At 47.5% G+C, this 15,441-nt stretch overlaps 1 protein-coding gene across 5 annotated transcripts in view; it reads left to right on the top strand.

Moving 5' to 3' along the window:
• The first annotated feature begins 4,870 nt into the window (after nucleotides 1–4,870).
• EXOC6B (exocyst complex component 6B) overlaps nucleotides 4,871–15,441 on the top strand; it is a 307,042-nt gene continuing 296,471 nt past the window's right edge. For 2 of the 5 annotated variants that reach the window (XM_075752860.1, XM_075752862.1), the window contains exon 1: nucleotides 4,871–5,186. In XM_075752860.1, the coding sequence (XP_075608975.1) occupies nucleotides 5,074–5,186 (113 nt within the window). In that variant the 5' untranslated portion in view covers nucleotides 4,871–5,073. The remainder of the gene's footprint in view (nucleotides 5,187–15,441) is intronic. The other 3 variants (XM_075752861.1, XM_075752863.1, XM_075752864.1) reach the window with 2 other exon arrangements.

The following is a 15,441-nucleotide window of genomic DNA, read 5'->3' on the forward strand; positions in this document are numbered from 1 at the left end:
CCGGAAAGGGCAGGATTGCAGCGCACGGGTGCACGAGGGGTGCTTTCAGTTGGCATCGCGTGGCAAAAATACGGACGGTGGCTGAGGGAGGGGGGATAAATGAAACGCAGGCATCTCTCCGGGCAGCAGAGATTTATTTATTCCCCTGGGGTTGAAGCGGAGCGTGCTAAAGGTCAGCCTTTAAGAAGGAAACCGGGTTGCTGCACCCCCAGAGCAAACAGGACCGGCTGACTTGTGTGCTTAGTCAGCACCCGCACCGTTCCTGCTGCTTTAGCAATACCGTGCGCCTTTCCTTGTCCGGCTGCAAGGGGTTCGGAGGAGAAAGCGAACGATGAGGACGGCCAGCCCAGCTGAGAGCGGGGTTATGGCCAAAGGGGTTTGGTGAAGGCAGGAGAGGCGGGGAGAGGCTGGGGATGCAGGAGGAGAGCATGGAGGCAAATACAGTGGCTTCACGACACCAGCCCACACCCCAGAGAGAAACCTGCCCACAGAGGCTGCTTGAGAGTATTTGAGTGTCTAACGATGGGGGGGACAAGTCCCCCAGGTCCCCGCGGGAGACTGGTCTTCCAGGTCAACAGCATCTGGCCTGGTTTGTTCCTTTTTTCTGCTTTTAATTCCTGGATCTGTTTGCTAGCGTCCTCATTTCGCAGTGAAATATTTTCCTGGATAACACTGGTGGGACCAAATATGAGAGTGGCTTGGCATCGTGCCTGCCTGTCGTTATTTGAATATAGGTGCGGTGAGAAGAGCACGGAGGCAATTGGAAGGGAAGAAGCCAGCAGCGAGAGCGGGCAGCGGGTAAGGATGCAGAGAAGCCAGGAGATGTTGAAAAAAACCCCACCGGTTCAGCAAAGTAACGGCACAAAATGAAAAACCGAAATAAGCACAATAAGAAAGAGATTGCTAAGGTTAAAAAAAAAAAAAAAAAGAAAGAAAGAAAATTGGATGGTGGTATCACTGCAGTGAAATGGCAGAATTACAACTGGTCCTGAATTTGGAAGGATCCCAGGTGCCACAGTAATTTGTAGGCAGTGATGACGACATTTCATTTCAGCAGTGACAGAGCGACCGAGCAGTTGCGGACAGAGTCAGACTGTGGAACCAGCAGCCCCAGGTAACCTGCACACAAGGCTACGTAAAGGCTGCTCAAGGTTTCTGGCCTGTTACATTGATTTTTAAGGAAGTTTTGGAACACGAGGGAAGTTTTGGAGGACTGGAAAACACTAATCAGAGCTCAGTAATTAAAAGGGAGAGTTTTTAAAGCTCCATCAGGCTGTCAGTCCCATAAAAAATTATTATATGGAACTTCATTAGTAGGAAATTAAGGGAACATAAAAGAGTTAACGTCAGCCAGCACGATTTTAAGGGAAACATAATCTGTCAGGCAAACTTGATATAATTTTTCAATGAGATTATAAGCTGGTAACAGACCTCTTTGATGCATTTGTGTTGGTACTGCATGATGATTTGATTAATAAATTAGAACAATACAAATTCAGCAGGCTTGTGTCAGTGACTGGCAAGAATAAATAAACTCCTTGTGGACAGGCTTTCAAATGGTACAAAGTTTGTGTGGCAGCAAATAATAAGGGCAAGTCCCAGACTGCTCGGTAAGCCAGACGCAAGCAATGAATATTCATGTGAAGGAGACCAAATGCCATGTGTCTAGGGACAAAGAATGTAGCTTTTCTTACCGGATGGAAAATTTCATCCCAGACAGCAGTGACCTGAAAAGAATTGAAGGTGACGGTGGGTCATCAGCTGGACATCAGCCTCGGCGTGACCCTGTTGTCAATGGGACTGGCTGATGGTACCCGTGATGGTACCAACACAGCGTTGTGGAGGAGCAGATGGATTATATTCTCCTTGTGCGTGTTACTACAGCCACTGCTCTATCCCCTTCTGGTGCTCACAGACTAAGGAAAAACTTGAAATAGTGTAGGTTTTGCAAAAAAAAAAAAAAAGCATAAATGAGTAAATTACTGGAAAAGGTGCCTTCAAGTGAAAGGCTCTAAGAACTCTGTTAAGCTGATCAAAGAGATTGGTTGATCGCAGACCTCAGGACCATAGGTGAACACCAAAAACTTGGTAACAGCAGACTTGTGACTCTACCAGCCAAGGGTGAAAAGAGATCTGTGGTCGAGATGTGAAGTCAGAGGCTGGGTGGGATTTTCTATGGCATCACAAACAGCACTAAGTTTTCCTCTTAAAAATATACTCAGATCCCACCATAGCTTTAGAAGCCACTTGACGCATGGAAAATCTATGGTTGGTGCTCCTTAGAAGCTCCTCCTATAAGGTAACAATATCCCTCTCCCTCCCCATTTGATGTGAGTATTTATGAATCTATGGAAAGGTTTTTGGTGCTTTTCTCCCCATGAGAAAAATGCGATGTTTTGGTGGACATATTTAAAAGAAATATTTATTTTGATTCCATTCAAACCCAAACATTTCTTTTTAGACAGACTGTTACAGTGCCTTGTAGCATCTGCCCATGTTGCTCTGTGGAGATTAATGCTCTGCTTTTCTCCAAGACGTGGTCTTGCTGGCTGAGTCACACCATGCTCCACGCACTGGTCTCCTCTTCTTGCTGAAGCACCACATTGCGGTGTTGAAAACAGCAGCCCTCATTCTTTCTGCTGCTGTGGGAGAGTGAGACTAAAACTTCAGTCAACATCAGAATTTGATGACTACTTGATTTCTTAGTTCCCATCTCCATGCTCAACCCCCTTGTATCGTAATCTAGTGGATCGAGCAATGTCCTCATACCAGAGGAAGCTAGATTCCGTTTCCGAGAGCCTTATTTGTGATCATACCATTGCCTAACTGAGCATTCAGGAGCAAACCTGGCATCGGTGTCATTCGTAGCAATTCTCATCCTGTAACTAAACCCAGTAAGGATTGTTGCCAGCCACTCACTCTTTGACCACTGGTGTTTAATCCTGTTTCTAAAGCTCAGTGAAGACAACGTGCTAGTTACCACTGACTTCAGGAATATTGGCTCAGTACCCAACAAGCCCCTACTAATTTGAATGAAAGCAGTAATCTTCTTAGCCACTAACAGCGGTGGATGATGGTATCTACAGATTTTACACGGGAGCTGAGTATGTATCACACACCAAGCAGCGTTATATATTTCCCGTTGCCACAGGCAGTTCATCTGAACAGCCCAAATTCCAAAGCAGTTTAAATCACAAATGATCGGCTCCTTGCAGCAGCCACCACGGTGTTTTACCACGGGGGATTGCCCTCGTAAGCTGCGGTGCTGGAAGCACCAACCTTCTGCCACGGATTTGCCGGCTTGCCTGCAGCACTGGCCTCTGCAGAGCAGCCGGCGGAGGCAGGCACAAAATGCACAGCGCTTCCCCCCGATACAGCTCCCGGGGGGGAAGGCAGCGCCAGGCTGCTGGGCTCAGAAATCGCCCTGCTATTTTTATCCGCTTTCCTTGCACCATTGACGCGTCTCTTTGGTTCTTGGTCCTCAGAAAGCTTCTATCTGATCTCCATGGTGACTGCCGTCGGAGGACAGATTTCCTCGCTGGTGTTAACACATCCAAAGCGACATCCATCTGGTCCCGCACGACACCGTGTTTGGCAGCCGTAGGCATGATGTGCAAGAGCTGGTGAACTTCACGTGAACTAATGAAGATTTTGCCAGGGTCTCCTTGCCCCTCCTGTATTGTTCCAGTCATGATGTGTTGCGTTTTGGGAAGTTATTTTATCCCCTTCTCATTTAATTAAGTGATGACATTGGGATATTCAGACCAGCAGTGTTCAACCTTAGCAAGCAGCGGTGAGGGAAGCCAGAGGCGTGCTCATACAATTAGTGTAGTTTATTTATATCTCAGCAGACAAAACAGCAAAAGCAAATGCAGAAACCCTTGGTGGCATGCATAGCCTGGTTTGGTCCTGCTCTTCATCCCACCATCTGTGGCCCTCCCTGCCGTGCCTCAGGCAGAGCGTGGGATCTCCGTGCAAGGACGGCTCCGCCACACCGATAACGCATGGCTGGGAACGGGACTCTCTGAGCATCATTTTCACAATAACAATAATAAGGAGACCTTGATATCCGAGGGTGTTTCTGGGGGCTAGCGCTGTTTTCTGGAGGAAGTGTCCTTGGTGAAGGTGCCTCTTGGGTTGCACAGCTGGGGGGATGCACTGCAGCAGCAGCTGGTGGGACATTCTAGGATCAAGCTGAAAGGTGGCTCTGTGTCGGCGGGCAGCTTTGTTTGGGACCACAGGCAACGGCACCTTTTCAGGGCGGGGGTGACATCATTTATGGGGCTGAGGGACAGGATGGGGCAGGAGGAGCAGAAGTTCGTCCCTCATGGTGCCAGGGGGATACCTCCGCTTGGGACACAGGTTCTTCCTGCTGGGACCTCCTGCAGTGTCACTGCCATGGGACAGTGTCCCCTCAACGGGGGATATTGCTGCCATGGGGCTGTGTCCCCTCATGGCAGGTCTCACTGCCATGGGGCTGTGTCCCTTCAAGGGGATGGCACGGCCATGGGGCTCTGTCCCCTCAGGGTGGAGGACACGGGGTCCCTGCCACGGGGCTCTGTCCCCTCATGGTGGGTGTCACTGCCGTGGGCTGTGTCCCCTCATGGTGGGTGTCACTGCCGTGGGGCTGTGTGCCCTCATGGCAGAGAGACACGGGGATCCTGCCGTGGGGCTGTGCCCCTCAGGGACATGTCGAAGCCATGGGGCCGTGTCCCCCGGAGGCGGGGGGGGAGGGAGGTCGGCAGCCGCTGCCGCGGCGGTCACCTCCCCTCCGGGCAGCAGGGACGACAGACACCCCCGCCCCGCTGCCTTCCCTCCCGTCCGATGACACGACCTCCGGGGGCCGCTCCCCACCACCGGACCCTCCCCGCCCCTCGACGGCCGGGCGTCTCGCAGCGCCGGCGCAGGCCTCGGCGGCGCCCCCCGCCCGCCCGCACTACATTTCCCGGCGTGCCGGGCGTGGCGGGGTCGGGCCGCACGGAGCGGAGCGGAGGAGAAGAGCGGAGCGGGCGGCCCCGGCGTTGGTGCTGCCCGGGGCGGGGAGGGCCGGGCAGGTGTGGTCGGCGCAGCCCCATGGAGCGGGGGAAGATGGCGGAGCTGGAGAGCCTGGAGACGGCGGCGGAGCATGAGCGGATCCTGCGGGAGATCGAGAGCACCGACACGGCCTGCATCGGCCCCACGCTCAGGTGCGGCCGGGGCGGGGCGGCGGGAACCGGGACGGCCAGCGTGGGCGGGGGGGCTCGGGGCTTGGGCAGACTTCGCCTTGGCACCCCCCCCTTCCCAGAAACTGAAGAAATGAGGAAATTTTAATTATTCTAATTATTATTTTATAATGGTCGTTTTTGAGGAGTGCCCGCAGCCCCCTCGCTTCCCCCTTCCTGGCTCCCCGGCAGGGCTGCGAGCTCCCCGCCGGATCGGGCCGGGCCGGGCAGCCCGGGCGGTGGAGGCACCGTGAGGGACGAGCCTCGGCCTGTGCCCGGCGCCGGCTGCGCGGCCTGGGCCGGGGCCGTGGGGCGGCTTCTCCTGCGGTGTCAGCTCCCTGCCCCCCGGCTCAAACCCTGCTGGGCCCTGCTCCCCAGCAGCCCCTCCGGGAGCTCTCGGGGTGCCCGCTGCAGCCTTCCCCCGCCGGGCAGCTCGTAAAGAGGGGAAAGGAGGGCATTTTCCTGCCCTTAGCCGGGAATCTGTCAAAGTTATTCTTGTAAACCGTCGCCTGCCCTTTTTGTTGATTTGTGTCCATTTTGCAAAATCCATGGCTAATTGTGAAGCCGTGGGTATGGGTACAATTACCATCCTGACGATTATATGAGTTAATGCCTCTGTTTGCTTAATGGATCCTTTGTTCTCCTATTAAGCATCTTTTCCCAGTGGTTCTTGCAGTATCCTTCAGCTGGGAGAACCCGTTGCTTCATCTGTGTTAACTGCCGAGCTCTCCTCCTGCCCGAGGAGCGCAGATGGATAGAGCTGCCCGCCCAGGAGCACTGCCCGTGCGCTTTTCCTTTTCCTTCTGCTCCTTTCTGCGAGTCTAGGTCTGGCATTTCAGCCTTTTAGGTATTTCTTTGTGATGCTGGTTAGGGTTTTGCAGCCGGGGCTTCTGCTGCGTTGTTAATCTGAAAGATGTGGTAGCCGGCTATTTAGCCGAAGCCTGTGTCTCATGAGAAATCACCTGATTTTTTTTTTTGTATTTTAGATAAATTATGCACGTCTAAGACCTGTCCTTGCCAGACAGCGTTGCTGTCGTGGTAGAAGCCATGTAATGGATTTGGCAAAATGAGATACCTCATCCTTGCTTCTCCCCCTTTAAAATAAAATGTAAGTTCCCCAAAGAACTTTGTATCAAAACCAAAATGCATTCCTCAGGATGGTGAGCACCAGCGTGCGTGTTGTCCTCTGGAAAGTTGGTGGTAGAGGATATTTATAGCTCATTGTAACCAAACTGATCAGGCTGAGAGGTGGGGAAAGATAGAGATGCGTTACCAGAAATACTCAGCTTCAAATTGTAAATAGTTGCATTATCGTGAACTTAAATTTGGCGCTAAGCTTTGTCGCTTTCTGTGGCGAGGGGAACACGGTGCCCTTTTGCAGGATGGTGCAGGTGGTTTCACCTTCCTCTTTCAGCTGTTCTGCATCAGCCCAGGAGCTGCTGAACTGGAAATCACAGCACCAGGTGGGAGCGTTTGGGTATAAACAGCACTGGAGTCTCCACAGAAGCCCTCCGTTCCTTTTCAACATTTAAGTTTTACAAAGTCATGGTTTTAAATGACTTGCGTGGCTGTCTTTGAAAATAAATGGGTTTCAGCTGGTTGTGCCCATACTGCAGTATCACTGCAAGTCAAACTTAAAATGGGAAAGCTTTTTGTTTGTGGAGCAATAGGGCACTGGATTTATCTTGCTATAGGGTTGCCCATTTGTTTAGTTTTTTGACTTCCCCCTGCCCCCCCCCCCCCCGTGAAACCTTTAAAGGTGAACTGCGTGGTAGGAGATGTTGAGAATTAGATTTAGTAACAAAACTGAAAAAACTGGTTTGAATGTCTGGGAACTGCCAGAACGAAGAGTGTGGGTGGTTTTTTTCCATTTCATAGAACTAAGTGCAGTTGATCTTGTTTCTTAATATTAAGGTTAGATGAGGAGTTGGGCTTAATGTCTGTCTTTGCATACCCACAGAAGAAACACTAATAAGCGTCTGGGGCAAAGAAAGATTTGTGTTTTGCTGGCATTAACTGTTGGAGTACAGTGGTATTTCATCAGCAATATTATTAATGATATAAGCAATACCAGCTCCAAGGGTTTTTAGAGTTGAAAGTAGACCAGCTCAGGGTAAACATGATGTGCTGGAGAGGCTGGAAAAGAAGATGATGGGAACTTTTTAAAAAAAAAAAAAAAAAAAAGTGACTCACTTCTTGTAGGCATCATGGAAGAAATGTGTCTTCAGGAGGCAGGCTGGCTTCCCTTCTAGGAACAGCAGTCCCAAAACGCAGTTCAGAATTAGGCTGGGCTGCTGGGCTCCTGCTGCCGGCCGGAGCTTGTTTGCAGAACTGCGCTTTTATCAGTTTCTGCCTCAGCAGAGCGAGATATTCCGACCGCAGCCGCTCGGTGTTGTCCTGGCATAGCGCTCAAGGCTGAATTGCTATTATCACAGGGTGACAGAAGAGTTAAGATGTTAAATTTAAGGTTCAACTAATTCATCTGTCTGGGTGGGTTTGTGTCCCACCCATCAGGCAGAGCGTTTTCGGTTAGAAAAATAGCAAGTGTAGTAATTCTTGCCCTGGGGCAGGGGAAGGACGAGATGCCTTCTTGAAGTCCCTTCCAGCCCTATTTTTCTGCTCTGTTCTTGCTGTGATGATTCTGGGAGTAAGCGGCATGGGCCGGGACTCCATTGTGCTGGGCACTGTGCAGATGTGGGATGAAGCCTGCCCCTCCTCAAGGAGAGGGATTTCATTCTAAATATAAAACGGGAGACGAGGGCGTGCGAGGAGGCGTTGCAACAGCCATGGTCTGTGTGATGAGCTGTACCCCTCTCATGTCTTGCTACGCCGGTGGCTCTGATGCCATCGAGGTCTCTTCTAACAGTGAATGTCATTGTATTTGAAGGAGGACACCGAGAGAGTTCAGTGAGTCTTTGTGGGGATCCCCTTGTGTCTGTAATGCTCCTGGACTCGAAATAATCCACTTCAGGATGTCTTTCCTGCTATTCAACCTCTACTAATTATATCTATTGCTCCTAATTCTACTTCCTTCTGCTGTTCTAGTTCTTTTTTTTTTCCTCATGTTACACTTCTTGATTTTGCAGAGTATTTTTGGATCTCCTGTCTGTATCTAGGTTTCTAAGAATCACTTAATTCTGCAGGATCAGATAACCTTCCAGAGGAAAAGAAACTCTTTCTTGCTTAAAACCACCTCTTGGCTAAGCTGTGACACCCGAGTGCTCTAATTTTTATTACGCTCAATTGACTGATCAGGTTTGTCGCTCTTTGGTGAGCTTTCTGTCAACTTCAGCTTTTTTTTTGTGGGTTTTTTTTTTTTTAAGTGATGGGAAGCTAGCGATGGACCGTAATATTCTAACCGTGGTCACTGTATGCGAGGATGGATGCATCTGTGGTTTCTAATCAAAGTTACTCTTTGAATAAAGGGTAGTCCCTCACTCTGCAAGCTCATAAGGCATTTACTGAGCGCTTGTCTTAAAATATCTCAGTTTTGATAAGTAGAGATTCCTTTATTGCATAGCAGATGCTGTCTTACTTTCTTCTGCGATTCACTTATCTTCTCCCTTTAACTTCTCCCTGGCTCTTTGTACAAAATGTCCTGTGTTTTGTGCTGTACTCCTAGATTAGAAATGATTGACTCAAGACTGGTACCGAATAAAGGCAGGAGAAACAGTGCCATTATCCTGTGTGACACCCCGTTAATGTGGGCTGTATAACTTCACCCACTTTTCCCTGCGCTCAGCCCTGTCATCTAAGGATGAGTCCGTGTGATTATCTGAATTGCTAATCACTTGAAGTTCTTGGTTTCAGCCTGCGGATGTTTTGCTGTCCTTTCCCGTGCCGCTCTGCAGTGTCCTTTAACACCTGGTGTCTTCTCACAGTTAAGATACAGGCTTGTATTTTCAAATAATTTCTTTTTGGTTATACAGCTGGAGCTCTGGAAGTCTATCACTCTTGAAAAACCTTTTCTTGCTCTCAAGCTGCATTTGCAGCTTTTTGATATCAGTGAAGGATTTTTTAAACAGCGTTTGATAAATTCAAGAAGCTCTGTCTGGCCACATAGGTGTAGTTACAGTATTCCTGTTGTCTCCTCGTCGCTTTAGATCAGATAAAATTACATCGATACTGTAGTAATCTGCTGCTTGGACACTGAGAGATTGGAGAAACTCTCTTTTTTCCCCAGTGTTATAACAGGAGGTGTTACTTAAAGCAGAGTGATTTTCTTGGGGCCACAGCTGTTCATAGCTGTGGATCATGCTCCTCAGTGCTACCTCTGTACCTTCGCGCTTGGTTCTCCTGCAGTGCGAGTTGCTGGGAAGGATCAAGATTTCCAAGCGATTGTTCTCTACAGCTGCCTGATTTCATGGTTTGTTATTCTGCCAGCTTTTGTGTCATTTGCAAATTATATCATCAATCTTTTTTTTTTCTTTTTAGATATATATTTGCTTTCTAGATTGTTCATTAGTAGCTGAGATTTTATCAGTTATGTTGGGACTAGTGCTTACCTGTGCCCCTTTAGAAAATGGAGAAATGTTGCATCTTGGACAGCAATTCATCATCCAGTCTGTGCTTTTATATGTTTTTAATAGGAGTTTCATATCTGTCTGCTAATTATGTGTGTTCAGAGAGATTACAATGTTGTTTAACCCAAGAATGAAATTAAGAACACTTGATAGGGTAGTGTTTCTACTAAGCGGCTCTTGGCTGAGATTAAAGTAGGACTGTAATTAAGCTCTATTCCCTAAATCCTTTATCAACTCTTTCATGACTGTGTCTGGGATTAGTGTTGCTCTGGCTGACCTGGAACCACCTGGCCGACCCGTTTACCATACTGGCAACGCGCCGTGTTCATCCCCTGCTTCTAAGCTGCCCTTGTGCCCAGGTTCATCTTAAGCAGTGGAGCCAGAGGTCCTCAACTGCGTTTTTTTTTTTTTTTTTTTTAAGGATTCTGGGTCTCCTGGCTTGAATGCTTGAAAATAACGTTCTCATTTGGGACTAATGGATATAGTTAACTTCATCTCCCATAGGGACCTCGCTGTAAGTCTTTCTTGGTACCCTCACGCTCTGCCTGGCTGTATGGGGATAACGTTGCAACATCTGAACTGGATGTGTGGGAGCCAGAAGCGCTGTTGGTGTTGGTCAGTGCTACCTCGGGTTCAGGCTGGAGCGATGTAACAGAGCAAAGAGCAGCAGCTTGCCCAACATCCTGATGCCTGAGCCAGCACTGATGGCCTGGAAGGAGGATGTTCCCTGGTTTATTTTCTTCTAGAGCTTCAAATGGAACTGAGCTGGAACTATTACAGCCATGTTCCTGTGTGATTCAGGTTTCTGGTGCTGAACTTGGAAAATTGGGTCTTTGCTCGTAGATATAAATTTATGGATGCAAGTGCGGGGGCTCCCCAGTGTCTTCTCTGTAGCTGAAAGTTGTGGCAGTAATACCAGCTCTGTGGTAAACCTGGTTGGAAAATGGATCTGGATGGGAAAAATAACCTAGTTAAAAATGTTTTGCTTTAATACAGCTCTGCTTCAGCGTGTTTTGCTGTGTTAGCACAAATACTGTTTCCAACCCAGGGAGGAGGTTGTGTGGGGATGGGAGCGAGGGACTTGGTGACCGCAAAAGTCAAGATTGAGTCTTGCTAGATTTCTAAAAGCTCAATGAGTTTGTCCAACCAGACACTAACCTGCTGTGTCGTTCCTAGCCCATAGTTCTGGGCACTGACATGAGTTTGGTCAAGCTGCCCGTGGTTAAGTGTGTGTTGCTTCTCACGGGGCTACGAGGTGTATTTCGATGGGCCAGTATTGGCTTAAGCAGTTTCTCCATCTTCTGTTTGCTCCTCCCAAACATTGCTGTGGCACAGCATTCGTGTAGGTGCTGAAACACAACCCTCCCCTTTCCCACCTTATTTGAGTTATTTTTTTCAGCTGGATTGGTTCGTCCCACTTCATCTTGGGGATTTGGTGGTGGAGTACCGGGTCTGGGGGTCAGCTGTGCTGTTAGACATCTGATGTCTGTGAACTTGGACATATTCTTCCATGAGCTGATTGAAATCCCCTCACCTGGTAGAAGACTGTTTTACTTGGTTGGGGAGTGTAACTGGTTTACAGCGATGAGCGTGGAAACCGTGACAGAGTAAAGAGCAGCAGTTTGAGTCTCCTGGGTTGGGTGCTAAGAATGAAGGCTGGCCAAGCTGGTCCTAATCTTTGCTCCAGTGGGTGAGATGAGGATAATGGTCTGCGTTACAGATGTGAGGTGAGGAGTAATGACAGGCGGCTGGCTTAACAGCTTCCCTGTTTGTATTTTGGAGTGGAGGAGGAAAGATGTGTCCTTCTGATCACTCTTCGGATTACCTTTACTGTGACTGCTGCAGTTTGTCCTTCAGCTGAGCCTGCCTTGGGTGAGGAGAGGGGAAGGAGACCCTGGATCAGCTTTGGGATGAAGTGGACCTTCTCTTACACGTGCCAGGGCTGGCTAAGCAACCCCACTTCAAGGTCCCAGGCATGGTAAGAATTGAAGAGCATCTGAAAATCAGACACAGTATCTGTAAAAATCCCCGGAGGTTGAATACTGTGAGAACTCACGTGTAACAGAGCTAAAACTATACTGAGTTGTTGCCTGGGCTTCAAACCCTTTAGCTGCACCGTGTGCCACGCTTTGCCTTGGCTCTACAAGTTCCATCTCAGAGTCCTGTCCCTTGCTTTATGTATAGTAATTCGTGAAATGCCAACTGCCAGCAAAGCAATGCCGTGAAGAAATAGCTCAGACTGTCTAGACGCTAACAGTTGGCCACAGAGCTTGCTCAGGAAGCTGCTTGTAACAACTGTAAATTGTCTGCTAATAAAAGCCTCACAGGATCTTTTGAAGCATCTTTCAGCCCATTCTCCTGCCACCCAGACGGGCAAACTACAGTCTCCTGAAAATGAGCCTGGTCCTCTGTTCATATGTACATAATTAAGCGTCTTTTAAAAGACAGTTCATTGCAATACTGTTTGAATTATATTAGCATTCCCTTCTGGTCAGGCTGATGGTGTTCAGCTACAATTTTTCTGTTGTGGAGAAAAAAGTATCAGCAGCTGCTCCTGTGAAATAATCTGGTATCAGCATTGACAGTCTGTCGGGAGATGGGCTGGTCTGGCTTAATGTGTGGAGCATGGGCCATCTCTGCCTGAAGGTATGCTTTACTTAATTATCTCAGGTTTTATGGATACTTTCTTGTTTGCAGTGCTAAGGTTCTGCAAACAAATTTGAGATGGTGAATCCTTGTAATTCATATAACCCTTTTTATTTCAGTCTGCACCCTGATGCAATATGAAGAGAACAGCTTGCAAGAATGTACCGCTCAATTATTTATAGCTTGTATTTTCTTGGTTTTTCTTGCAGAAGTACATTCCTTTCTGGAATTTAATGAATCACTGTCGAAGGACAGATTATCAAATGCCTGTTCCTGTTCTGTGGGATGTGATCGTGTGTCTGGGCTCCCAGTAGCTCACTGAGTTTATTTTCCTGCTTACCCTCCAAGGATGTCGTCTGCGATAGCAGTACCTGATAGCAAGCTAAAAGGGGATATTTCCCTTGAATCTTCAGGGAAAGGCTGCTCTACTAATCTGTCTTGGTGTCTTTTGGAGTTGTCACTGTGTATGACTTAGCAGTATTTCATCTCGAGCTGGCAGCTGAGCTCATCTCTAGAGCTCTCTGCTGTCCTGCCTGTAGAGGATTGCAGAATAGTAGTAGCTCGGGGACCTGGGTGATTGCGCCTCTGTAGGCAGAGTCCTGTGGCATTTAAGTCTACCTGGACTGTCCTTTCTGTTACGCTTTTTCTGATTCTACTTGTAATGCTTTGAAGGATTTTTGTCTTTTTTTTAGATATAAATGAAATGGACATTTACTCCATGGCTGCAGAAGCCTAATAGTACTGACTTTCTGAATCTTTTTCCCAAAGGAGAGCAAACACAACCTTTGAGGGGGGAAAAAAACACACCACCCTGAAATGATTGGGATTGCCTAATCTAGAGAAGACAAGACGAGCACGCAATTCATCTTCAGATGCAGAATAGACTGTTGAGAAGATGAAGAAAAGCTCTTCTTTCATGGCTGTGTGCAGGCTGGGATCTGGACTACAACTGCAGCAGTGGGGATTTAGGATAGATGTAAGAAAGTGCTTGCTGACTAATAGTTGAGAAAGTCATAAAAATGTTTGTGCTGGTCACATCAAAAGCTTTTCTTCATTGTCTCATCGCTGGGGGTAGTGAGGAGTGGGTGCTTATCAAATGAGACACAGAGCAAATACAGACGCACACTTCTAGTGTCTTGCAGTCTGCACTTCAGAGACTTTTGGCACAGATTGTACCAGCTCTCTGTTCAAGAGCTTCCCGTGGATCTTTTCTCCACGATTGTGTCATTGATGTTTTAGACTGCTAATGCTCTCACGTTGAAGCAGTTTACAGTGACGAGTTCTGCAGTTTAATTGTGCATTGTGTATTCCTTTAGGGTTTAAAATTGTTTGGTTTTTTTTCTGCTAGGGCAAAGTCTAGGCCGTCACAAAGGATTACGAGAAATAGTCATTTCTTGTGTGTGTGTTCCAAGCTGAAGGCTCTTAATCAATTCAATCTATTCTCCTGGTAAAGCTGTTATGAATTGCTCATTATCCCTGTTGCTTTTCTTAGTATCTGTCCTCATGCAACAATCACCTTTTTTGTAATGATGCTGGAAAGATCAGAGCTGCGCATAGTGATCAAGATGCAGATTCACGTCTTGAGATGTGCTAAGCAGCACAGTTGATGTTCTCTGCTTTGCTTTCTCTTCTTTTTCTTGCAGTCTCTGTGGTCTGAGCCAACTCTTCTGACAATATAGCCACAATAATGCTGGTGTCTCTCCTCCTCAGTGGTATTAGTTAATTTGGAGCCCTTTGCTGTTGGTGCATTAGAAAGGGTTTGTCCCCTGATCCTCCTCTGTGAGTGTCCTGCTTTATGCTGCTGACACTGGGCTTTATGTGTCATTTTGTCACCTGATACTCAGTGTTGTAGGATCCTTTGCAGCTTTTTGCTTTGGAGTTAATCCAACTGAATAGTCCTGTGTCCTCTGCAAAATGTCATCTTGATGTTCATCCCCCTTCTCTAAACCACTGTGAAACACATTGAACTAGAGGAACATCAACCCTCTATATTCCCTTCGAATTTTCATAGTGCTTTTAACATTCAAGTGCCTTAGGTTGACCAGATCCCCCCCTTGTTAACAAGTCTGACTCCTTCAAAGAGTGTTAGTGAATAAGATGTGTGAACACCACCCAAAAAAGCTGTTGTCTTCTCTGCTGTATTGTACTTACATGTTTGCTAACTATTTCATAAAAAAGATTTCTACTTTGCCCAGTCACGTTTTGTGCTCCATAGCTTGAAGGACCCTTCACGCGCTGTAGGAGCCACTAAAGAAATCGGTATCACGTTTTCCATCTCCTGCTTCCCTTGCGGTAACCGCAATGTTAGCCATAGGTTATTGCCGACCCGGTGTTTGTGGCCTGGCAGTTTAATGTAACGCACCTTTAGAGGTCTTGAGCAAACACAACCGTTTGTTTTACTGAGCTGGTCTAAGAGTCTTCTGTTAACATCTCTCTCTGCGGCAGCAAGAGAAGTTTTGAGGTAGAAGCTCCTCAGTCCCATCTGTGGCACACAGCAATTAATTTCTCCAGCCATTCTACTGTAGAAGAGTTTTCCTGAAAAGCTCCCAGTCCCTTTCTTGCTCTGGCAAGTTTCCTGCTTCTGATGTTTGAAGAAGCTACTAGTTTTTCATATATTAACTAATTAGCTTTTCACATGTCTTTTTTTTCCCAGAAATTACTGTGCACGTGTGCTTAGCTTACTGGGATTTGTGCTCTTTTCCATGGCTGCAAATTTTTTCTTTTATTCCTTGAAATTCTCCTCTACTGCTGTTTAACTGTGGTGGCTGAGGGGGGTGTCTGTGACTGTTTAAAGCCTTTTTTCGTAGTTAGTATATTGCTGCCTTAGAGTGCATAAATGTCTTTTAAGCAGTTTCATTGCCACCCACAAGCATGTAATACTTCTAGCTGTTCCTTTTTAATTTCCTTTTTGGGTAGGGAAGAAAAGAAGCACGCTGTTTTTCTTCTTTGTAGTGATATGCGATGGTAACGGTTTTCTTCTTTCTCCTACAAAGGTGCTTGATTCACGTGTTTTACCCTGAGTGTTGCAGGGTGCCCATCGTTAATTCTGAACGCTTCAAAGTGCTGGAGCA

Source organism: Balearica regulorum, chromosome 4, assembly GCF_011004875.1.
Source record: "Balearica regulorum gibbericeps isolate bBalReg1 chromosome 4, bBalReg1.pri, whole genome shotgun sequence".
Taxonomy (NCBI): Eukaryota; Metazoa; Chordata; class Aves; order Gruiformes; family Gruidae; genus Balearica; species Balearica regulorum.